Raw genomic sequence first — 25,875 nt, 5'->3', positions numbered from 1 at the left:
CTTGTTTGGGTTTACATCCAATAAAGAGGAAAGTCATTATTAACAGCCTGCTGTTTTAATTGATTTCATGTAGTGTAGAACTTAGCCCTTCCTATTCAGAAACACTTAGGAAAATTTAATTCTAATTTCTCAAATATGATAAAAGTACTACAAGAAATTAGGGAGTGACTTGAAAATATAAGAAAAGAAAGAAATTTACGCACTTGCCAAAATTCTAGGTTATCAAATTGAAATCTCCAGTACTAGGCAGGAATTAAATGCATTGTTCTATCTGTATCTACTGTCCTTTTTGAAGAAAAACAGTTAGATTTCCATTCACCTCTGTGTGAACAAATAACCATTGTAAAATATAACGTGACAAGATGTGCTTATTGCTTCCCCTGATGTCAGTTTCAGCTAAGATCAAAGACCAAGAACATATTCAGACCAAATCACTTTCCTGAGTCTGAAAAGTCAAGGTGAGAGACATTAAGAGCAGTGCGGTTGCTTACCAGTTTGTGGATAACTACAGTAAATAATTTTGTTTGGCTACTATAAAAACAGTGTCAGCCTTCAAGCACAAAGTGGGAATGATGATAGTTGGATGAAAATCTACTGAAAAAATCAGATATTTCTAGATGAAAAGGGATATGTCAATGAGAAAATTAAGGTCAATTTTAGGAGAGCACATTTTGAATAAAATTTTGACTAGGACTTCTAGATTTGGCACAAGGGACAGAAAATCAAAGCTATCCTGATAGAATCAAGCAGGCCTGTACTTTCCGAGTTTATTGCATACTGTCCTGCTACAAGAAAATTTTGGAAATTCAGACTTCCATGCAAAATTTTTTCTACTAAGTTCACAGATTATCCCTCGGAGTACCTAAAGTGTTACCAAGTCTTTTGTAAGACAAAATAAGAATTTACCAATGCCAAAGGATTCTGGTTTTATATAACTCTTGACATTACTGTTTTTCTACCAAATGTACTGTGAAGTTACATATACACAACATTTGAGATGTTCCTTTTTTCTAGACTGCAATCTGCATTCGTTCCAGTGGAATTCAGCTGGTACATTTTCCTTAATATTCTCTTCATGCACAAGTTGACATGCTTATCACATATCTTTTTTGCCAGATAAATCCTTGAAGTACCTAAATTGGTATGGGTACTAAATCATTGATAGCTCAGTAAAGAACAGCAAAAATCCCTTGTATAAAAAAATTACTTCTCAATATGAAAAATTACAGCACTTTTTTTGGTACAAAAGGGACTTATAATTTCAAAACAAGCAAAGTAATATTTATTGCTAGGAAAAGATTTTCTTTTTAATTTTAATTGTTAGGGATCATGTAATTTTAGTAAGTGAAAACTTATCTACAGCCCAAATAAATTTTACTTTGGTGATAGCTTTATAACACTGCATTAAGCATCAAGATGCTCATCACACTTGGGTCTGCCACAGTGAAAATATGAGCGCTCCAACCAGTGCTTTTACCATGGTTTTATTACTAGCAAAACACATTTAAAAAATGTTTAATTTGTCAGGATTTAAAACGAATAAGCAAACTGCAGGCAAGCCTGAAAATACTTTTATCTTATGAAATATCAGTGCATGCAGAAAAAATGGGCATATAATTCTGTGACTTCATTCACACAAATGTTATTATTTTTCTTAAATGTACTCCATTAGAAAACATTTTGTTCAGGATCAGCTCATAAGACTTTGAAGTGTTTCATTCAGAAGAGCAAAATAAGGGAAACAGATACAACTCTATCAAACTTAGAAGTCCTGTTTACTTCATCCATAAACCTGTGGCTTTAACACATTGTTTATCTCAACTTTGAAACTGGATAGGTTAAAGGAGATTACACCACAACATAAAAGGAGTTTTATCTTTCTTTTTCCCTGGTACCTGGTCATGCTTTAGATATTAATGAAATAAAGAAATGCATTCTTAACCTTTTTATTAATTTGTCATTTTTATGTAGTTAACAGAAATTATAACGAGGTACAATTGACAATATTCCATAAATGAGTAGGTATGGGAATTGTGTCAAAACATCAAAAAAACTGCTTTATTACCACAGTTGCTATCACCACTTTTAAGACTTGCATCTCTCAACTGATCCAGCTTCATTTCAGGACAATGCAAAAATCAAGATATTTTAACTGCTACTTTAAAAGAATGTCAAAAGATGTGTCACATTTTGTTTCTAACAGCATTCAGAAAATTTCCATGATGATTGTCCTAAGAGGGCCATTTTTGTTAGTTCTGTTCTAAGGAGCAATGTATCTCCCCACTCCTCATCCTTCCTGTAACTTGCTAACAGCTCTTTTATGTTCCCTTCTACCTGATCCAAGCCAATGCTTCCACTTTGTCTTTAGGATGAATAGAAATCTCTTGCTATTTAAATGAGTTAGGAATGCATGCAAAGAAAGCATGGCCTGACCATTTTGTAAAGGCAAATGGAGCTAGTCCAGTGTAAAAATATTGGGGTTTGATGCTTCATTTTGGTACTTCTTTAGAGTTGCATATTATTTCGTTATTTCAACGTGATTTTAACAGTGACATCTAATTCTGTAATATTTCGCAAAATATATAATGCCTTTATTTCCAGACTGATTATATTTTCTGATCAGCTGAAGTTTACTGTTTGTTAAAACCCATGTTTTAAGAAAAAAAAAAACTTAAGTGCCTCTGAAGAGAAAAAAAAATCAGATTTTTATTTAATAAACTACTTTTTAAAATCCTCTTAGTCACTTAATCATTTAGACTGAGTATTGACTCCATTATGAGAGACTTGTTCAGCCTGGAGGAAACTGAGCTGAGGGCTTGTTGCCATCTGCTTCCTTATTAGGAGAACAAAAAGGGTAGATACAGTTCTCTTCACACTTATGGCCAGTGACAAGACCCAAAGGAATGGCCTGAAGCTGTGTCAGGGGAGGATTAGGTTGCGTGTCAGGAAAAGGTTCTTCACCCAGAGGGTGGCTGGGCACTGGAACAAGCTCTCCAGGAAAGTGGTCACAGCACCAGCCTGGCAGAGTTCAGGAAATATTTGGACAATGCTCTCAGACACATGGTGTGACTTTTGAGGATGGTGCTGGGCAGGGCCAGGAGCTTTGATGACCCATGTGGGTCCCTTCCAACTGGGTTTATTCTGTGATTCTGTGAGTAGCACTATTTTCACTTAGTAAAGTAGCAGTGGCACTCTAGCAGCACAGTGAGCAGGAGATGATAAACTCAGATAAATAGCTGGCTAAATCTACCAAGTTTTGGCCAAATTTTAATCACGTCAGGACAGTTAAAGCAATCAGTAATTTTAGTGAGATTTGCCTGAATATTTGTCTGAAAATTGAATGTTGTCTTTGATCACTTTCAATAAGCCTTATTTCTATCAATCTGAGAGCTTTCTTTTGTAGAAATGACATTAATGAAGAATCCTTGAAAGAAAGCTACAAAACCCTATTTTTTCATATAATAAATGATATTAAATTAGCTTAATTTTGATATGAGACGTGAAATTATTTTGAAAATTTCCTAACTTGTAGATTTTTCCCAGTGATTATAAACTTCCTTTGAAGAGAGATGCTGAAATACATGGAAAGAACCATGGAGTATATTTTTGATTTCAATTTTTTGGGAATGACTTGAAGTTAAATTGTAATCATAGGGTGCTCTCTTGAATCAAAGAATGACCTTTAAGTCAAAAAAGAGTGAATATTTTTCTTCTTACATAAATAGTGTTAAGTGTTGTATTCCTCAGATGAAGATAACTATACTAAGAACCTCTCCACGAAGATATACCTTACTAATGTTGTTTAATTAAAAGGCTTATTGGAGTAAACTTAAATCTTAAAAACAGGAACCCCCACCAAGTGGATGTAAATTTCATAAAGAATATGACTTCCATTTAGGCAAACAGAATAATAAATTGATTGCAGCTGACAAGGCTTTAAATGCAAAGTTAACTTTGCTATATTGTACCAAATGAGATACATTAAGTTTTAAAATTTCCTGACCTTTATGAACTTCATTTTTTTCTGTTAACATAGCATGGACATTTGATTTACATTTCATTACTTGGAAGATTCATTTAAATGACTGTAGATTCCATTTCCAAACTTGTTCACATTAGAAGATCTCTTTCTACTAAGAAATCTTCAAATCATTTTATATGAGACAGGTTTGAATAACTTCATCATATAATTTGATCATATGAAACTCTTTTTGACTCAAGTGGGAATATTTGAAATTGGTATGCATATTTTTGTCCATATGATTCTTATTGACTTAAATAATAGTTACACAATTAGGAAGTACCTCATGCAGGGGAGTTAGCAAATATAGCCCTTGCTATTTAGATATTCAAATATATTCTTGGCAAGTAAAGCATTGAGAGGTGAGGACATTACAACAGCCATGTTATCTGTGAGAGACACATCAATGTTTATAGCAGCACCCTTTCTATATTAAAATCAGAAGAAGAATGTAAATAGGATTTGATGAAAGCTCTTTTCTGTTCCCTCATAAAGATTATGGCAACAACACTAATAATAGGATGTACAAGTTTAAATTTAGTATCATCTTGAAGAAAACTTGGAGTAATTCTAGTGATCTGCAGTTTGCACCTCCTCTATCTAACACTTCTTTCCAATATTACTGAAACCAGTTATCTCTCTGGTCAAAATTTGGTAAATGGCAAACACATAAAAGCGTGCAAACTTCTAATAATTCCCAGCACAGAGATGAAAAATGCACGATCACTTACTGCCTTGATGCTTTCAAAGTGTCCACCTTCTTTCTCAAAGTCAATTGGCTGCCCATTGAGTGTCCAGAAGAAGGTGACATCCATTGTGCTGTCATGGAGGGCTTTGCAACTGAGGACAATGCTCTCTCCGACCGTTAACTCAATCTTCTTGGGTGTCAGCTCTATTCTTGTAGGTTCTTGAAACAGAGTGTTAGGAACATTCAGATGGAAGTCTACTTATATGCCAGATAAAAACAATAGGATTGAGTACTGCTGAATTTTTCCAGAGCTTACACTTACTCTTAGTATGAATTTCAGGCAGTCAAATACTGAAATATATTCAAAATGCACACTGAAGTATGACACTGGGAATCAGAAGGTTCAGGCAGTTTCATGGAGTCAATAAGGCAGAATCCTAAACAACAATCTATAGGACATCTGAGATTAATTCTATTAGTTTCAAGAGAAACAACTTCTTCTTTCTTTCTTTCCTTTTTTTTTTTTTTTTTTTTTGTTGTTGTTTTTTTTTTTTTTTTTTTTTTTTGTTGTTTTGTTTTTCTTTTTTTTTTTTTGTTTTTTGTTTTTTGTTTCCCAGGCTGCAGCACCTGAAATGTTGTGATTGCATGAAAATTTGAGTTTTGTCACATAAAATATTAAAGAATGTTTTCTGGACTACTAATTGTGGGAAGAAGTTTGAAAAGTGAAGTTAAAAAGCTTGAACAACTGCAAAGAAAATCCACGAATTCAGCAGAAAAATGAAAAAAAAAAAGGTTCAGAAATTGATTGCTACGCTGTGGTTTTATTATTATTAATAATCTTCTAAGGCACTACTCTTCTCCAGATTTTATATAAATACAATTATTACTTTAATTTAAAGGTTTGTTCTTTTGCAGAAAAAGTCAGGGGTGAGCTATAAAGATATAACATACAAAGATAAAATATGTTAAAAGGAATATTGATTCCTTTAATGATAGAATTATTTACAGTTTGAGTGATTTAATATATATATTCATTTTTATGACACATCTACAATACAACAGCTGGAGTATGCAATCTGATTCAGTGTTCGACCAGATGGAGTTTAGTCCCATTAGCTTGTTGGAAACGCTTTTTTATTCAGCCTGGAGAATGTTGTTTTATGGCTGGCTGGGAATTCTAAGTAATATTTAAGTATTAGTCAAAAGAAATCATAATTACTGTCAAAGCATTTTTTTCATACCTTTAACAGATAGTGATGCAATGATTTCTGCAGATCCAAATATATTTACACCTTGGCATAAATATCGCCCTTCATCAGACTTGGAAGCATTCAGGATTCGCAGACTCCCATGTGGAAGAATAGTTATCCTGAAAAGGATAAATCCATAAATATATAAATATCTCTCCAATCCTACCAGCCAAATTCCATGATGATATCTTTCAGGGATAATAAATAGGATTAAGGACTGCTGCCTCTGTAGCAAGGGATGATGAAGATGATAAATGAATTATCTTCTGTTTCAAAAAGGTTTTAATAAATCCGTTTTACTACTCCTTCTTAATTCAAAATTTTCATGGAAACATCAGTGGATTAGTATCCTATGACACTTATTAGGGGTGAATTGTAATGAGACTTTTGTAGAACAGTAAAAAAGGTAATCCTTCATAATTTGTCTTCAGAATTTCACCACTATATTATTGTCAAATCACATTTCAATATCAAGCAGAGGCTATTCCATCTAGAAAAAAAATGACCTTAGTAACCAGATCTGAAAAGAATGGGAAGCAAAATTCAAAAGAACAGAAGGAAAAAAAAAACTTACAAAATTAATTACATCTGGTTAAAACATGATTTATGGCATCATAGCACAGTGTAGCAAAGGGTCTTAAATAATCTTTGCTTTTTGTAGATGGGCTTTTATTTCTTTCTCAGAGTCTATAATTGCAGCTCCACTATACCTTTTGGTAAGTAACCCCACTAAAGCATATTCATGAGAAATGTTCAGCTGCTCACATTTAGGAGTTTCAAATTTTGGTTTTGCTTACACAATATTAATCATAAAGTCCATGAAGAAGCATGTAAATTAGCACTTTTTTTCTATTCTAAAATGACAAAGACCCTGAATTTATTCTATCTTAGAGTTGTAGGCCTGGAAGAGCAGTAAATAATCATGGCTCTTTTCCTGACAGAGAACTGGGAGCCTGAAAGGAATATGAAAACTCTTAGATGGCATTTAATCCAAGCCCTGCTTGCAGGTGTTGTGTATGCTTTCCCAGGTTAGGTAGTGGTTATGACTCCTTTGATGGTCTTGGGAGTTGTAGGCTAGGAAGCATGGACACTGGAAGCAGATAATCCTCAGCAAATTCTTTCAGGTATCCCATAGAGGTAGAGGAGGACATGGGGTTCTTCCGTCTCCTGTATTTGAAGACTAAGGTAAAACCTAGGAGTTAGAGAATCTAAATAAGTAGGTGAGTAGCTCTTCCCCAGGGACATTAGGATTTTTAGATATACCTGTCCAGAGAGGACTTTCTGACTGATATAGTATAGACTGACACTCCTTCTGCTGGGAAACCTCTGTGGAGTCTCTGATCAGAAATCATGGAGGGTGCAATGTTGTGTTTTACTCTTTGAGAAGTATTTAATCAGGAGTACGGCACTTTTGACAGGACTGGGTTGGGCTCTTCAGCAGCAAAGAGAGAAGGAATTACATTTACAGGCTGAATGCATTAAACTTCAAAGTTGTTAGCTTTGATTTATACTAGGAGTGATTTACATAGGCCTAAAATTCAATAATGTGCTCAAATTAAATCATTAATAAGAGACTGCATATCCTTTCCTTCTTTCTCTTTCTCTTTCTCTTTCTCTTTCTCTTTCTCTTTCTCTTTCTCTTTCTCTTTCTCTTTCTCTTTCTCTATCCTTTCTTTCTTTCTTTCTTTCTTTCTTTCTTTCTTTCTTTCTTTCTTTCTTTCTTTCTTTCTTTCTTTCTTTCTTTCTTTCTTTCTTTCTTTCTTTCTTTCTTTCTTTCTTTCTTTCTTTCTTTCTTTCTTTCTTTGTCTTCAAGAAAAAGAATAATATCCCCTATTTTCTGACTCTGTGAGAAATGGTGGTTTATTAGCCAAGGTTTATAAACATTATGGTGGAGAAAACAGAATTTCATTCCAGTGAAAAATGTGCTTCTGTTCACTTCAGATGTGAAACCACTCACTGCTCTCAGAAGACAGCAAAAGAAAATAATAGCCTTAAAAGTGAATGGGGCAGAGGAAGGACATGTCAACTCTAAGGCTCCCCAGTATAACCCGATGATGCATTTCTCATCCTTCTCTAAAGAATATATACACCAGTATTTGAGTCCCATTATTTGCCGAAAGGTAATTTTATAGAAAAACATTATTGTATTAAGCAAATGACTCTGCATTAGAGTTTTGAGTGTTTGGATTTTTTTTCCAACAAATAAGAAGTCTCGAATTTTATTATGATAAGTCACACCTTTGAAGAAAACACACTGATTTAGAAACTGTCAGGGATGCAAGTTTACTCCATTTTCTCTTGATGTAATTTAAAAAAAATAAATCAATCAATATGCTCGGTTTCCAATGCTCTGATGACATTATTTGTATGGCAATAGTCTTTGCAGAACAGTGATAGTTCTCATCACATACTGGACAGGATCAGAAAAAACGAAAGGCTATTCCTTTTAACGTTTGCAAATGATAGAAGTTTATACACAGTTTAACTCTTGATATAAAACAGTTTTGAAATTCTGACCTTGGAGGAAAGAAGTAGATGCATATGGAAGATTATCTAATGACTATTATAGATACAATCAATCATATTTCTATATAGTTAAAGGTTCCTGTTGTCCATGAGGGAATGGGTGGATCTTTCACCCAAAGGAATTGCAAACACATTTTTTTGTGAATTTTTTGGCTCAGAAATTAATATTTTTCTTAAGGTGCCTAGCACTCATCTGTCCTCTCTCTTTTTTTTTTTTTTTTTTTTTTTTTTTTTTTTTTTTTTTTTTTATGTGTTTGGGAAAAAAGCCAGAGGTCTGGTTATGATGGAAACTGAAATGCTTTATTTATTCATATAAGACTTGCTTCACACAGCAGGAACATAGACTCCTCTTCCTTCCCTGTCAATATCTCTCAGTCACGGAGAGACCACCTGTGTAGCACGTTTACATATTTTAATAAAAAAAAGTATAACAGCAGAAGTTTTTTAACTTCATAAATAGAAGTGAAGCAAAGAGAGGAGAATGGGGCTGGGGTAGAATTAAGGATAATTCAGGAAAAGAAGTGATCTTAAATTATTAACTAACTAGAAATTGAGGGAAAGATGATGATAGATGAACAAATAGAGAATGGATGGTTGAGAGATGGAGGTGAGAGTTTGGAGAATATTGTATATATATATAAGTGTAAGAAAAGTCATTGTAATCACATAAAGGAGATGGATGTTTTTCATAGAAGGTTTCAGAAAAAAAGTGGCACAAAATCAGTGTCTCTATAGAAAACAGTTTTCATCTGTCTAATAACATGAAGAAAATGAGATGAGAGTTAAAGAGTCAAGAGATGAGATGTCTTGATGTCAAAGAGTGTGTTGTCTCGAGATCAACTGCAAAAAGATTTTAGAGGTAATTATTAGGAAAGAGTAATCAAGATATAACAGCAAGTGGACTCTTGAGATAAAATGAACATGAGTTAATTTAAGTAAACCAAATAGATTAAATATTATAGTATTTAATAAAAAGAATTATTTTCTAGAGAAAATAAGTGCAGATTTACTCTTCCATGGGTTTCAAGCATGATTTTCATGCTGAAATTCACATGACTAGTTGAAGGTACATGCAAAATTAAGTATTGTTAAGAAACTGTTTGAAGAAAACACTTTTTTGAAAGTGAAATTGGTTTTTATACTATGATATTATTTTTCAAGATTATCAGGATACAAAAGGCTGCTAAAAATTCGATTAAATAAATGGTTCTTTGACACAGCAACTGAGGACCAGATTCACAGAAAAGCAGTAGCTGTGACTCTGAACTAAGAGGACCATGTAGTAAAGGAAAATGCAACCCTGTAATATATCAGATATCAACCTGCCTCTCTTTATGGAAGTAATAATACATGAAGTACTGAGGAAAAATAATATAGACAATTTTGATCATCGGTATACAGAAAGATTAATTCTAATCAAGCTGACATTTGGAAGGATCAATATGATGACCAGGGAGGAAAGAAAACCGTTTGTTCTAGAGGCTGTTTGAAAAATTAAAGCTGCACATGAGATGTGTTTTTATTTGAAATGTTAATTCATGGATCTTGTCAGCATTCAGTTGAACCTCTTTTAAAATGTGCAGATGTCTAATTCATATTGTAGATCTCCATGCTTCAGTATCTCAACCTGAAACTGAATTTCACTCTCAAAACTTAATTTGATTCCCCAGGTATAAGTACATTTCCTGATCTGCCATAATTTGTGGGACAAAATCCCAGCTCAGACATAATTTGTGTGACAAAATCTCAGCTGCTGCAAGACATTAATACTAATTTCCTATTCCTATTATTAATTTCCTCATTGCGCCCCCACTTGCTGTGGGCTTGATTTGTGAAATGAAGCAGTCTGAGCACCTGAACTTCAGCTGATACTAAACTAGAAGAGATGACTGAGGAGGGAATTGTTTTTCAGATGAAAAGCATTCCACAGGAATCCACCTGTGGAATGGAGATAAGGCCACTTCAAAGACAAACTTTGCACAGTGGACAATGTGGATAGCATCAAATTTTTGCTTCTCCTATTGATCCATGCTACCTGCTCATGCAGAAATACCCATTAGACTGGGCTGAAAAACATGACAGAAGACCTGTGAGAGGATGTAAGTGCTTAAAGCACAGACATAGACTGCCCATGAAGCTGAAACTCCCAAACAAATTAATAATAAATATTATTAAATAATAATAATAATCAAAGTGTACCTTTTCATCAGAGCTCTGCATATTATAATTTTCCACTCTGATTGTATCAGAAATAATGCAATTGTTGGATGCCTAGCTTGCAGCACCTGTGGTTTTCTTGTCCAGAATATCAGCAAGTTTAGACAAACATATGAGTAATATTTTTGTAATGTCAGTTTTCTGAATGACAGCATAATCCATTAAACTAGATTGAGAACTGCTACAAGCCATAGAAACATGAATAAGAGTGTAAATTTTCCACTGTAAATCTTTGGGATTGGACTTAGATTAACACTGGAATGCTGAAAAATACTTAGCAAGTATAGTTTTCAGATAATATTTTCAAATAATTATTTTCACTGTAAAAATATTACAGTCTATTCAAAATTTATATCCACCAGTAATACTTTTGATTGGAAAACATGCCTAGTACATTTGTTTAAAAAAAATGCATTAGCTCACTCAGATTTTGTCAATTTTGTTCTTCTTTCAGCAATGAAGTATGGACCAGGGAGAGTAAATCCTTGATAAAGAAAATGCTGCTTTGTCTGGAAGGATGGAATTTCATGCTGTTTGCAATGTTGATGTGAATAGAAAGGTGTTCTCTGAGACCAAGCTTCTGCTAAAAAGCTGATGGCTGGAAATCAGGCTCATAAGAAATTCTGGATCTTTTCTTATAGACAGTGTTTGGACATCCTTTTTTTAGCAGTCTGAAATGCTTTCTCCTAATCACTGCTGACTGACAGAGAGGTAAGGAAAATGCTGATGGAGGTGAACAGAGTGTGAGGTCCCCACAAATGTGACAAAGTTCAGCTTTCTTTAGGTTTTATGTGATTTAGAGAATGGGACTGACTTGGATATGATATGTAAGAGTTGCTTGTATGGGAAGTTTTGCATGTTTTATTTTCTACAGTATTTTGATTAGAATGTAGCAATTTTTTTCCTTCCTCGTGCTCTGTTTACAGAAAACTTTTGAGGCTGACCATAAGCTTTGGTCTTATGTTGAGGGGAAGGAGTAAAAAATAAATACAGATATCATTGCTTTAGTATAAAAAAAGAACATAAAAATATATGGCATATAATTTTTTATATTTTATAAAAAATAAAAAAGACATAACATTATGTGGCAGAGTACTGTCTGTCATATAATTTTTCCTTTAATTAGCTCTTAAGTATAAATGAAATGTACTAGTACTGCAGATACTTTGGCTATTCCACTATCTTACTGAAAAAGTAATAATTCATTAATATATTGTATCACACATCATAGAAATTCTCAGATATTATTTACAGCTGGTAGAGGACATACTATTGCATTGGAAATTGATGCTGGAAATTTTCAGCCTTCCTTATCACCAGGGACAGTTTTACCTTGACCCTCTGGGACCAGGATGTGCATTTGTTTTCCATATCACATGCTAAATCAGTGAGCAGAGACTTCCATCAAGATTAAGATAATGAGAAATGGAAACTCTAATTTTCATTCTGTTGCATCATTCATAGCAGATTCTCACAAGCACATGTCTTGATGCTGTGGTAGAAATTGTTTTTGGATGTAGAAGCAGCTGAGCAGTTGAGGCAGCAAACATTAGATTTGCTACACAACACCTCAGGATTTTACAGAGGACTTGTTGCCCAGACAAGGGACACAGAGTCTGGATCTTAATAGAAATTAGTGTTAGGCATATTACACTTGGAGCTTTTTATTCTTTAAATATCAGTTACAGAGTAAGAAAAATTAGAAGTCAGATGTGTGGCCATTTTCTGGGGGGAGAAAGAATTAGCAATGGGTAGTTTGGTTAGGCTATAGGTACCAGTATCTTTCTCTGTTTTCAAATAATTCGTTTGGTATTACCTTTTGAATTTCAAACCAAAAGAAATTTTTATAGCACATTAGAGATATAACCACAGTAATCAGGGATGCATAACATTTAGTTAAAACCCTTGCAAATTTTAACACCTACTAACTGGAATTAAAAAGTAAGTATTTGGTGGTTGGAAAATCATCCCATGCATTTTTTATTTGGATCAAAAATCAGGAGTATAAAATTGGTTTGTCTGCATGTTGGAAAGAAGATTTTTAAAGATGCAAATGGAGAGAAGCTGCACTGACTCATTTAGCCTGTGGCCCTTCACAGTGTTCTGATCTGAGCAATCTGTCATTTGACATTAGTTTGGGTTTGAGATCTGTCAGTTTCCTTTAATTTAGACTACAAGGAATCAGAACAAGTATTTGTAAATAGTTGAAACCTTTATTTCTCCATGAATGGCTTTGGGCTATCTCATTCCCCTTTGCTTCCTCTTGCTCTTTCATAATAGATGCACAAAACTCTAATGCTTATAGAAAATGGATGTGACTTATGGCTATAGTAAAGCCACTTAGATAAGCAAAAGAAAAATCTGCTTTATATATATATATATATATATATATATATATATATATATATATATATATATTAATAATATCACCCTAGATAGTGTAATCTTTATTTTGATATTGTTGACTTAACTTGAAAAAAACCCCTATATTTGGCACAGTCCCTTGGCAAAGCAAGAAATTATTTGGATTTTCTTCACTTCATGTTTTAAAACATTTATAAGGGTGCAATTCCTGTGTGTGATATCTTAGGTCATTGGAATGTGCTAAGTCTTATAATTACTGTACCACAAGCTACTTCCAGCTCTATATAAGCTAATCTATGCAAACTGTCTTAAGGCAGTTTCTTTCAAAGCAGCCACAGCCGGGCCTTTCATTTTCTCTTTGCTGTTTGCTGCACACAAACATTTGTGTATGAAATACACAGCTCTCAATGGTGCAAATGTTGTCCATGTATGTAAGTATGTCATGTGGATGACACTAGAAGTTTTTTTGCTAATAAATGTAGCTTCTGTTCTAAGCACAGAAAATAACTATGATCTCCTCAGTGTTTCTGTGTGGTAAAGTCTGAAAAATACTGACATGTCAGAATTGGAAGGGTCTTTAGGAGTGCTTTTTTCTTTCTATGAATCTGCTGGTCACTAGTAATTTAAATTATGTATCACATTAATGACTTTATTCAAGCCAAAACTTAAGAACATAGTTGGTTAAAAACTCCATTAATAGCACCAATGTTAAAGATGATAGGAAGGCCCTAAAATTTAAATTTTTAAGGTAATAAACTGAAAGAGAGCCTAACTGTAAATGTAACAGAACTTCAGATCAGTAGCCTATTAGCTAGACAAATTTTACAACAAGCAGATATTTCAATTATTCTGCATTTTTGCTGGTATGGTCAAGTAAGTGTTGGTACATATTGAAAATTTAATATCACTTTACAATTTGGTACTATGTCTTGCTGCTCAAATATTTTGCCCTCAAATGTGTCTCAACTTGTGCAAAGGAAGAGCTAGGAGTATTACTCAGAAGACATATCAGGATAAATGTTCCAGAAACACTTGTTCAAGAAATTGTTAGGAAAGGCCATTTAAGGCATTTCCTGCCATGCACTGAAGTCCAAGACTACTTTTAAAAGCTCTTATAAAATGCAATTGGTTTAGAACAGTTTATCTCTAAATACACTGAAAGTACTCTACAATTATTAAAATGTTATTTCATATTTTTTAAAATCCATATAATATTCTTTACCCATTTAAATTTAATATATATTTTAATAATTAAATATTTTTAATAATTAAATATATTCCTCTTTTTTGCACACTATTTCAATGTCAGATATATCCTCCTACTGCAAAAAGGTTCCTCCTTTTCAAGGAAAAGCCTTATCACAATAATTTTCTCCATATTTCTAAGTGACAGCAATGAATTATTAACTTACTCTATTTTCCTCAGAAGCTTTAGAAATAATAACATCTGCAAGGACTGCATGATCCTCCCAGGAAAAGAAAAATACACAGGAAACTTTAGTTACTCTAAGATCTTTCCATGTTTCACTTGGTAGTTAGAAAAGCAGCATTAATATTCAAAGGCAGGCCTTACATGCAAGAGGTAAAATTCAAATAGACTCAAGGAGGCAAATCTTTAACCAGTGTAAAATAACAATTGCATTTGACTACATGGTTCTATTATGGTTCATACTAGATAAAGACACATCTCAAAACAGCCAAACTATGCTATGCTTGAAGTGTTAACATTAACTTCAGCAATGTATTATGAAGAGCAGAAACTTGAAATTTGATTCAAATGATATTCTTGTGAATTGAAGACTGTTAATTAGATATTTACATGGGAAGTTTTCATCTGCTCGGGGCAGCAGACATCTAGCTAAAGCATTATTGTTGTAAGCTGTGTAATGATGTCCAGTGAGACGGAACCAGCTTCCCAGTGTTGATTCATGTTCTACAGCAGCACTACTAAAATATTAACTGCAATAGGTACTTTTATGTAATACAGCAATGAAATTGGATATTTCTCACTTCTCTGAAAAATTATTTGGTTAGATGTACCGTTACTGCCCTCATACAAATAGAAGAGCTGGGTAGAAGAGAAGAAATTATTGTTCTTTTACATTAAATGCTTGCTCCCAAGAAAAATAAAGAACAGCAGACAGCTGTTGCCACAAGTTCGCCTGCTTTTCATTGTTTGCATTTGTTCTCACGCAGCTTCAAGTAAACTATGTATGTTTTTAGAGTTGTTTACATATTTCTCCCCTGGGAGGAGAAAGATGATTGATGGTGATGCTCAACACCGAGGTCGAAGAGGTGGCCACTTGTGAAGCCGATCTTTGGCCTGCTTGTAAAAGGTATTTAAGATGGAGTCAGAAAATAAAGAGAGAGCTTTCCTGCTTGACCTCCTGCTGCCTGCTTCTTTCTTTCCTGTCCCTAACAGTGACAGACAGTCACCCCCGCTCCCAAAGAAAAACAACCAACCAACCAAACAACCAACCGCCCAACCATTGCAGTATGCAGGTAATTAATATGCATTCTTTAAGACCCTCCTGACGGAGCTGTTTTCTCCTTTGTAGTGCTCTCTCCCTGGCACACATAGACAGTCAACCACTGAAGCACCACTGGGAGCTGAATGCCCTAGTCCCAAGCAAGGTGGTAAAGGAGCAGCAGTTAAACTGATGCATGAGAAAGAAGCTCACTGGTGAGAATCAAATCAGAAAGAGGATTGTAAATCCTTGTAAAATGGCCAGCATGGAGGTTTGAAAAGGATTAGAGCTTAAATACATGCTTTCTGCGTCCCATTCATATATCATATAATGTGTTAAAACACATCAAAAAAGGCGTATTCTTTCCTGACATTTTCAGAAACAGACAGGATAATGAGATTAATATGGTCATGATATGGAAGGGCTGAGAGAGTTTTAGGTAGTTTCAGGTCTACTGATAAATGTTAATAATGTAGCATTCTGTTAATTTGTTACTTTTTTTGCATTTTGTAAAGCTGTGGTTTCAACCATCTCATATGTCTAATCTTGGTTGTAGTTCAAAGACAGGACATATAAATGTGGCAATGTCTGCCCTATCGTGATGTCAAACTGACTCTGTTTTCAGCTTGTGAAGCTCCAATTATATTTCTATCATATGATAGGTACTGCTAGACTCTGAAAGATGAAGACTGATTGCTTTCATCATTATTCTGCCTCTTGAAGAGTGTGCAAAGTCTGCCCTTACTGCATGTTGGTCCAGGTAGACACTCTCTGAAGGAGAGATTCCATTAGCATGATGTATGTTATGCTTGGATCAATAGCTACAAGTTCTTCACCAGCTGTTTGGAGCAGTCATTATAAAATCCAGTGCTCCACAGAACTGCTGGCACTCCAACCGTTGCTGTGGTGAAATGACATTTATTTTCTCACTGCTCAATAACCATAAGGTCTCAGCTGGACTACAGACACATTGTTTTCATGAAAGATACATGACATAGAGGAGACAGAGTAAAGGAATTTTTCAGTGCAAAAGCGACTTCTGAAAATGGGAAAAGAAGAATTTGAACATAGATTACTTCAGCTCCAAAATACACTTGCTGAAATGTTTAGAGAATTTTGAACATTGATAAGCTTTGTAGACTGTCTGCAATAAAAAGGACATGTATTAGTAAAGGAATAGATACAATAGAATAGAATAATTGGTCCTGCTTTGTAGTAGGATGTCCCTGCTGGCTCTCTGGTTATTTAAATCAGAGATCACCATGCTGTGACCAATAAGGGGCAGTCATCTGTTTGCTTAGTTCTGCAACATATCTGAGTTTACACTTAGAAATTCCATCATTTCTTTTTTCTATCATCTTCTGACAATTAGATCTAGTGTGAAAGATCTAAATAATCTGTTGCTACGTCCAGAAAGAAAGCAAAGGATAAAGGCAAAAAGCTATCTCATTGCTCCATTTTTACTCCATACTCTTCCACACCTTGAGACAAAATCTTTTCAGTGGAAAAATCTGTGGGATAGACAAACTTCAGAAAAATATGAGGAGTGAAAACACATGTGATAAAAAAACCTTCCATCTATAATGCCATGATGCATCTCTAACTTGTTTCTGTGGTAGAGCTCTAGATTTCTACATCATTTGCACTCAACACACTTTCTACCTGCATCCTCCACAAGGGGTGTGCTCAAAAGGCTGTACCTCTTAAGAACACCTTGTGGTTTGTTAAGATGCTGGTCCAAGATGAAGATTCAGAAACCTTGATAATAAATAGCAGCCCAGAGTAAAAGCTGTGCTGTCTCTGCAACACATACAAAATTACCTCAGGTACATTTGTTCTGGAAGACAGCTTTGCTGGAATACTACATTTCCTCTAATAATGGACAACTATCTGTAATTAGGTTTTTATTTTGATAGCAAACCCACAGGTTAATGATTCTACTTAGAGGATCTTGCAGTGTTTAAACCTTTATGACAGGTTAGAAATATATATCTAACTAAGCTGTAAAGCTGGCAGAACTTTACATTTTGTGGAAGGACTAATCTGACCTGTGGATGTAGATGTCTTGCCGGAAGGAGAAAGAATCAGCTCAGTGGAGAGACTGTTTAAAAGCATTGGTTCAACACAAAAGTACTTCCAGACTGTAGGAGTGGTAAATGGGATTTTGACTAAAATGAACTAGCATCTTATTGACTCTATTTTTCTGGTCAGATGAGTTCATTTTGCATTCTGGGAGGGAATCAGGTACCATGGCTGGAAAACTAGGTAAAACAAGATTTATTTTATTCTCATGTCACAAGGTGAAATACAGTCTATTAACTGGAAAAGGCAGTTAAAAAAACACGTGTTCCCTCCAGAGAACCACATTGCCACTAAGGGTGAAAAGGGTACAGAGTTCTTACTGACAAACAATTTATTGGTTAGGGTTGTTTGAACCTTAGAAGCTTTAGTTTACTTTGGACTATCTTGCACTTCAGCCACAACTCAAAAATTTTGATTACAGTTTGGAATAACAGTTCAGTAAAATGTGCTTCTGTTTAAAACTGACATATCTGTCTACAGCTGTATCACTGTGCATGGAAGAGAACAGATGGAATACCCACAGTGACATAAGTTACGTGCAATAAAGCATGTGACAAAAATAATGGAACAAGAAAAATATAAATCAGTGACTCTATCTGTGCTACTCCACCAGGTTGCTCCCAAAGATGTCTCTTGCTTTAGAATCAGGGGTCCCATCATGCACAATGAGAAGATCATAAACCTCTTTGGGGCATATGTGAAAATAAAAGGTGCCCTCACGCCAAGTTCTGTTCTGCTTTATGCACAAATTACCCACACATAAGCTGTACACCTGTCTCTCGGTGTATTTATTGCTTGTGCATGGACAGAAATTTGTGGTGGTCACCAGCTCTGGAGAGGACTAGGGAGCCAGCAAGAACCAATGAAAGTGCTTGGAAAGAAGATGCAACTGCTAATTTTGTGGTGTTGAATGCCCACATCATTTGAAGCATTTGGATGGCTCTTGGGTTGCTCTTGCTTCTACCGGCCACAGGTTCTCTGATGGATCAGAGGTAATGTCCCCCCATATTTATTTATCATGGTAAGTCTGGGTATACATCATTGCATCCCACTGGTAAGGCCGCATACTCCCATGTGATACAGGTGATCAGTTATGGGTTGCTAATTTCAAGATATAAACTGTCATGGTTGTAATGCCACACAAAATTAGAGGGGATCTCATATTGTTCTAGAGGCAGAAGTGAATTTTTGTGTGACATTAGCTAAATCACACCTACAGACTGATGACATGGTGGCTGTGCAATCATTCAAAGTTATCTGCTGTTTTGTAATGGGAAATTCTAATGCTATAATCTGACCCTTGTTTCCTGTTTCAGAAGGTCAAATCAGCATCAGAGCATTCAAATGGCACACAACCCCAAGCTCACTTCTTCATACCAACAGGCTCAATAAAACGGCATCTTCTCTCATCAACATAGAAAAAAAGAACATGACACTTCAGTGACATAATTTCCTTGTTTGCCTAAATTCTACTTACTTTCTTCAGACTTATTTCTTATTCTTTCTTCCCTAAATTTTCTTTTCCACACAAACCAGTGTGTTATGGTATTCTTAACTGATGTCAAGATGTTGCCACATCTGGCTTCTTCCCTAACCTTACCTATGAAGTGTGTTATTGATGACATTGGCATAGAGCTGGGAAGACAGAAAATAGGATGAAAAGTTGCTGACTCACTGGGGATAACCTGGTGCCAGATATGCAGTTGTGTCCTGTAATTATACAGCTAGACCAATCAGAAAAGTACTCCCATTTTTTAATTTTATATAGTTGAACTATGGCAAGCTCCCTTCTCAGGATATCAGGCAGGACTACAGAATCAACAGACCTCACTGCTTACTGTATAATTACATCTCACTTTTGCACACAGAACTATTTTTCAGCTATTTAAAAGAATTTTAATATATTTTAAATAACTTTACTTGTGTAGTCTGAATCTATTAGACCAGATAACTACTTCCCAGGGACCTGGCAAGGGTAAGCTAAGTATCTAAAGGCAGCAGTGTGTATATATCCTCAGAGCAGATAGTGACAGATGGCACAAGTTTTGCCCATCATTTTGTAATTCACTATGTTGGCATCTCTCTTTCCCTCTCCTCAGAGGTCTGGGAAAAGACACAGTCAGGGATCAGAGGCAATGAGAAGAAAGATATTTTTCCTAGGGATACAGAGAGAACTACATACAGGTTTACTGAAACCTGATGAAAGATTGCTGAACCTTAAGGGAAAGATGAGCCTTCCAAGGACACAGTGAATGAGGATAACCTGTTTATAGTTTCACCTTTCTGTAGCCAGGTTTTCTCCACTTAAAAAATGCTCCTTGATTTTACTTCAATTCTAAGAAAATATAGCTCCTGTGGTTCAAAGATTTTTTTGGTGCTTTAGGCATGTTCACTTTGATGAAAATTGCAGAAAAATCCTCAGAACTCTATTTGACTCATGCTCCTATCACACTTGAATTCCTGCTGAACTGAGATTACACTTATAACCTCATCCATCATATTTTTACCTTATTTTTGAGTGTTTGAACTCAGACCCTTTGCAGTGCTCTTCACATAGTTACTTGGATATGATTATAGGATTATTTATGAACTTTGTAAAAGTAGTATGTAAAGAGCAATTGACCTTTTAAATCAAGATTTCAGAGCTTCTCCCATACATAGTCAGCAAACCAAAGATCTTTTTTATAACATAATTTAATTTACTGTTATTTTGAGAGTGGAAACTAAGCTGCTGTTTAGCAGGGGAGCTGGGAAAGGGAACACAGTGATGTGAAGTCTTTGCTACAAACATCAGACAAAAACATTCCTTTGAGAGCGGGGTATAGTTTAAAACCTTAAAAAGAAGGGTGAGGATTGACCTTGATAATATATATTTCTGATACCCAGAAATATATGTTTATTCAAGGCGGTGCTTGACAGGTTCTAAGCTCATAGATTGACTTTTATTTATGGATATTTATAAAGCACTCCAACTTATGGGCTTATCTTCATTGTGGAGATTTATATCTTGACACATAGAATCTAAGGAGATTCCTACTCACATACAAACTGATAGTATGAATTGTGAGATATCTGAGCTAAATCAAATTAGCTCAATTAGTATATTTTTATAATGCAGTAACATTACCTTTATGAGTCCTGTACTGCTAATCTTCCACTGTTGTCCCTCACACTCATAAAAATGTCCTTCCAATACTTAAAGTAAACTTAGAAGAAAGATGGGTACACATTTGTTAATGGGGTCTGTTGTGATAGGACAACATGTAGTGATTTTAAACTAAAAGAGAGGAGGTTAGAACTGTATATCAGGAAGAAATTTTTCATTATGAGGGTGGTGAAAGACTGGAACAAGTTGCCCTGAGAGGTGGTGGAGAACCAATCCCTGGAAACATTCAAGGTCAGGTTTGATGGAGCTCACCTGAACCTAATCTAGCTAAAGGTGTCCCTGCTCATTGCAAGGGACACTGGGGGGTCAATTTTGACCCAATCTCTTCTATGATTCTATGAAAATAGGAAGTTAGTGGAAAAGAAGAAAATAGTCTTAAAATAAATGCCAGTGTAATGGGTTTTGCCTCATACAAAAGGAGATGCAATGAATGCAGAACCAGTGCTCAGCAATTTGAGTTTAGCTCCTTCTGTAACCCAAGAACAGAAGACACATTCTATGCCTGTAGTCTGTAGCAGAACAAATGAATAGCCTACTTCTTCAGTTGTTCAACACTGACATGAGCAGTAGATAAATCAGTTGGTCTTACTGCCAAACATGAAATAAGTATGGATTTGCAGTAATTATCTTTGCAAAGAAGTCATTACTGATGACTATACCTGTGTGAAGAGTTTTAGACCTCTGAGCCATTTATGAACCATGATCCATTGACTGCTCTTTCACAGACTACTTTTTCTACCTAATTGTGATTTTTATCTAAAAACTTTTTTTGGTCAGTCTGGAATTAGTAGTATTTATATTTTGTTTCTCCACATTTGGTATTTATTTAATGAACAAAGTAACAACCGTCTACATTACTAAGAATATCTTAGCTCGGGCTTGATGGTCAAGCAAAGAAAATTATGGTTCTTATCCTTGCAAAGATATACAACTAACAGCTAAGGTACAAGAAAACTTTATTATTACTTTCTAACAGTTTCCTGTAAGAGCCACGCACTTTCATGAGTTTTGCCTAGGAAAGAGAGCAGATATGAGAAGAACGATGAGGGACAAATTGGGATGAGGAAAATATTGGATGTTCTTTTGCAGCTGCACACCCTTACAATGAATTCTATCTCTTTTCTGAACTCATCTAAGATATGAGCACTGTGATTCAAAACAATTAGTAAAGAAGGCAAGGTAGTGTAAAACAATCAAAGAATAAAACACTACACACTGAAGCCCTTAGGCAATGCTGCCATAAAAAAAAAAAAAAAAAAAAAAAAAAAGGGTAAGATGAAAGATTCTTGAGATTCTTGCTCACTGTGACTATAAAGGAACCTTATAGCTGCAAGGTGGTATCAAATCCTCTACAGCTATTTTCATCTCAAAATGAGAATGTTTATGTTGTTGATATTATACATCAGTATAACCTCAAAGCATGAAGTTCACCACAAAGCAAGGGACTTTGAGAAAAGATATAGGTTTAATCCAATCAGACACTTTTCTGATCTGGTTTCACATGTGAGTGTTTGAAGATATAGGGTTTGAGATCTTATTTAAGCTCAGGAATGCTTTAATTCTTACAGCTGCATGATCATTCAAGTTATTTTATTTTCTCCTTTTTTTTTTTCTAGGTTGTCTTTGATTCAATTCTAATTTCCTATTTAAAGATGAAATATTTTCATTCTAAGAATACTTGCAGAAGTAGTCTTTCCTGTAACACAGTAATAAAAAACCTTCCCTTGTGCTTTGTTTTTACTTTACTGTAGAAACTTAGCCAGGCTGTAGGCAGCACATAAGCCTAACAAACCACTGGACACATTTGTGTCCAAGTTCATCTTTTGGGAATAAGTACCTTCTAAAAGAAATTTTTGGCCGATGTTCTGCCTGAATTTCAAACTCAGTAAGAATTCAGTAGCCACTAATCACTTCCTTATAATTAGGAGAAAAATGTAGACCACCAAGAAATTCTCAGATGCAACACAGGTATTAAGTCATACTCTTAGCTGTGATGGTTCAAATGTGTGTTTTAAGTACAAATTATATTGGTTTCCTATCCATGTGTGTGAAAATATGTATGATGGAAAAAAGGAAAATATTTTAGGTGAATATTTTAGTACCAGATAATTGATGCTTAGAGGATATTCAATTCATCTAGGAATAAATTTCTGATATATAACTTCATAGAGTTAGCCATGGTTGTGGAAGGTTCAAATTTGCTACAGGATATTGCTTTTCTTTCCCCCAGATTTCCAGAATTCCTTGGGATTTGAACAAGATATAGCACCTTTTGATGAGAATATTTTCAAAATTATTTTAATATTCAACATTCTAAATCACTAGTCTTATTAAAAATGCAAAATATTTACAGTTTGGCCATTAAGTTGAAGTACTTTCTATGAGATGAGACAAAAGAAAAGAATAAAATTTGTGATCAAAGACATGGACTGCAAAAATTAATTTCATAGTTTTTGTCTAACTAAGATTTATAACAAAAAACACAAAAATGGACTTCCAAATAAATAGCGTCAAGCCTTATTTTCTCCTTTTTATAACTTATTTTACACATCAGTGTTCTTATATATGGAAATTTATTTAAATAAATCATTGGTGCTTGAACAGAAATCCTTAATTGCTATTGGAGTAATATTTTCATGTTCAAAATGTTGCCTGTTGGACAAAAATCACCATCTTTATCAGAAAATACTAAATAAAAGGAATTTAAAATTTTTCCTGTTAAGTTAAGCCTGTATTGGTTGAGATTTACAGTTTGAGGCTTGATTCATTTAAGATGATATGCCTCTCTCTAATTACAAAATTACCATTTTCATCTTTGTAAATGCCAAATGAATTAATCACCATGTCTAAACAACTAATATCTTGGCAATTAAATAATGACTTGCATTTCATTGTATGGAGTTACACTAGCTCTTGATCTTCATGTTGGGACACTAGCCATAAGATTTCATTTAATTTGATGTAATTAATAGGAAACTGTTAAAATGAAACCCACAAATGCAGAAATTCAATTTCAAGTTTAATATGCTTGATCAAAGAAACAAAGACATAGACAAATGCCCTGGAAAACATCTGCTGAAAATGGAAAAAAGGTGGATTGTTAAAAATATCTTGTAAAACAGAGGCATATTTAATTAGCATTTGCTATATTCAGCTCTGAAACTTATGGAAGAATTGTGTATATTTTTAACAGATGAAACAACTGTACCTAATTCCGAGTGTCTCTGAATCTTACGCTCTCATTTCACAATCACTCTGGATCACTTTCTGCTAGAACTTTGAGACAGAAGAACAATTGGTGTTTCCATGCAATTAGCTAAAACTCATTATTAATGCCTTCTGACATTCTTATATTTTTATTTTGCTTTCCAATGGCGTGGGAGGACAGGCTACTTAATTCCAACAAAGTTTACTGAAACTTGATTTTTGTGTAGAAAACCCCAACAATTCTGAATCAGCAGATTGCTTTTGTGCTTCAGTGTTTTCTAACATAACTCCAGCACATTTGGTTTCAGAACAAGCAATCCGAACTTGGATTTACTGTCTTGTGAGTCACAGCCATAGGAGAAACATCTGCAAAGCAACAAAACTTCACCAGTGTGGAACACAATGCTCCTACTTCTCTCTTTATTTGACAGACTTTCTAATTTTAATAGAGTAGGTTTGAACTCAGTGCTTGTAGAGACTGAAATTTGGCTTGTACCACAGTACAGGAATTTGGATGCATATATATATTATTTAAAGTCAGTATGTTAACATGACAGAAAAAAAAATCATTTTAACATACTAATGGAATTTTCCTTCTTTGATATAAAAGTCTTCTCAGTAATAGCTAAAATACCTTATTTAATGATTTAATAACTTCTAATTTTTTTTTCACCTACCTGCCTTTGACAGAGAAACTTCCTCTGTTTCAAAGTGGAAAAGACTGACAAGCCACTGCCATATGATCACTTTCTCATCCTTATTGCAACAAGTTCAATATTATAGTTCTATTTTAAATGTGCTTGAGATGCAAAACGCCTGTGACAGTTAAGATGCAGTCAGAAGAAGCGCAGTGGAAACAAATTTACCTGAGTGCTATAGGCTGTTCTGTGGTTCTACTTGGAACTGGACAATGACCTTGTCAATGAATATAAAGATCTGGTTCTAGCTTGTCATCATACAAACCTGAATACTTTTTGGAGTTCCAGAAAGCCCTGCTTCCAGCCCTTGTAGTATTAATTTTTAAATTTATATGTGAGAAAAATCCTTTGTGATACTTTTGTGAGGAAATGTAAAATATTTCCCCTTCTAGCCTGTCCATTCCCTCGAAATTGGTACAATTAAATCTTGTAATAGGCAGACCACATGCACAGCATTTAACAGTGTTGATATTAGAGCCTGAATTCAGCACATAAACCTATAATAAGCTGCTGATGAAAAAACATTTTCAACTTCTTGTTCATTACTGTCTTTCTACCAAATAGAGAATCATGTGAATGAAGCTTAAATATTTTTTGTAATCCATCATGTGGTAACTATGGCAGCACCCGCTTCTATTTAACCATGGCTTCTTGCAATAACTATTAATCCGAAACAATACAACAACTGATCAATTAGAAGAGACCCATCAATCTACAAGACAAAAAAAGACAAGGCTCTACAGTAGCTCCCTATAGATTTAGAATATCTGCAGAAAGTAAGGCCAAAACTTTATTTGGTTTTCAACTGTATTATTTAGCTAACAAAGATAGTCCTTTTCATTTATTGTACAGTAATTCTGGATCAAAAATTCAGTCACACAATAACTAAGGATGTACCACAATCTTTCCATAACTATTTTATAAAAATAAGTTGGTTTTTCTTCTTAGTCTCATTTTAATTAATGTATTTAGGATAACAGAGAAAGTAATCCGTTTTCTCCTCTAAACAACAACAAAAAAAGGTCTCCTGCGCATTATTATAGAAAGGAGAAAAGTAATGGAGAGGGGAGTTCCCTTCATTCCTAGATTTAAATATCTGTTTTTAATGCAGATATGTGGCATGTGATTATATAAATAGAATTTTCTACATTTATTAAGCATACATTTTATCTTTATAAAGCACAGAAA

General features: G+C 34.5%; 1 protein-coding gene across 1 annotated transcript in view; it reads right to left on the bottom strand.

The window, feature by feature from the left end:
- Positions 1-25,875, bottom strand: part of CNTN5 (contactin 5) — a 605,619-nt gene that overhangs the window by 64,442 nt on the left and 515,302 nt on the right. Inside the window, exons 14-15 of the mRNA XM_066312958.1 lie at positions 5,951-6,078; positions 4,753-4,928 (exon numbers count right to left, since the gene is read on the bottom strand). Coding sequence (XP_066169055.1) covers positions 4,753-4,928; positions 5,951-6,078 — 304 coding nt within the window. The remainder of the gene's footprint in view (positions 1-4,752; positions 4,929-5,950; positions 6,079-25,875) is intronic.

Source organism: Sylvia atricapilla, chromosome 2 (assembly GCF_009819655.1).
Source record: "Sylvia atricapilla isolate bSylAtr1 chromosome 2, bSylAtr1.pri, whole genome shotgun sequence".
Lineage (NCBI taxonomy): Eukaryota > Metazoa > Chordata > Aves > Passeriformes > Sylviidae > Sylvia > Sylvia atricapilla.
This window is presented reverse-complemented; position numbering and strand designations above follow the sequence as displayed.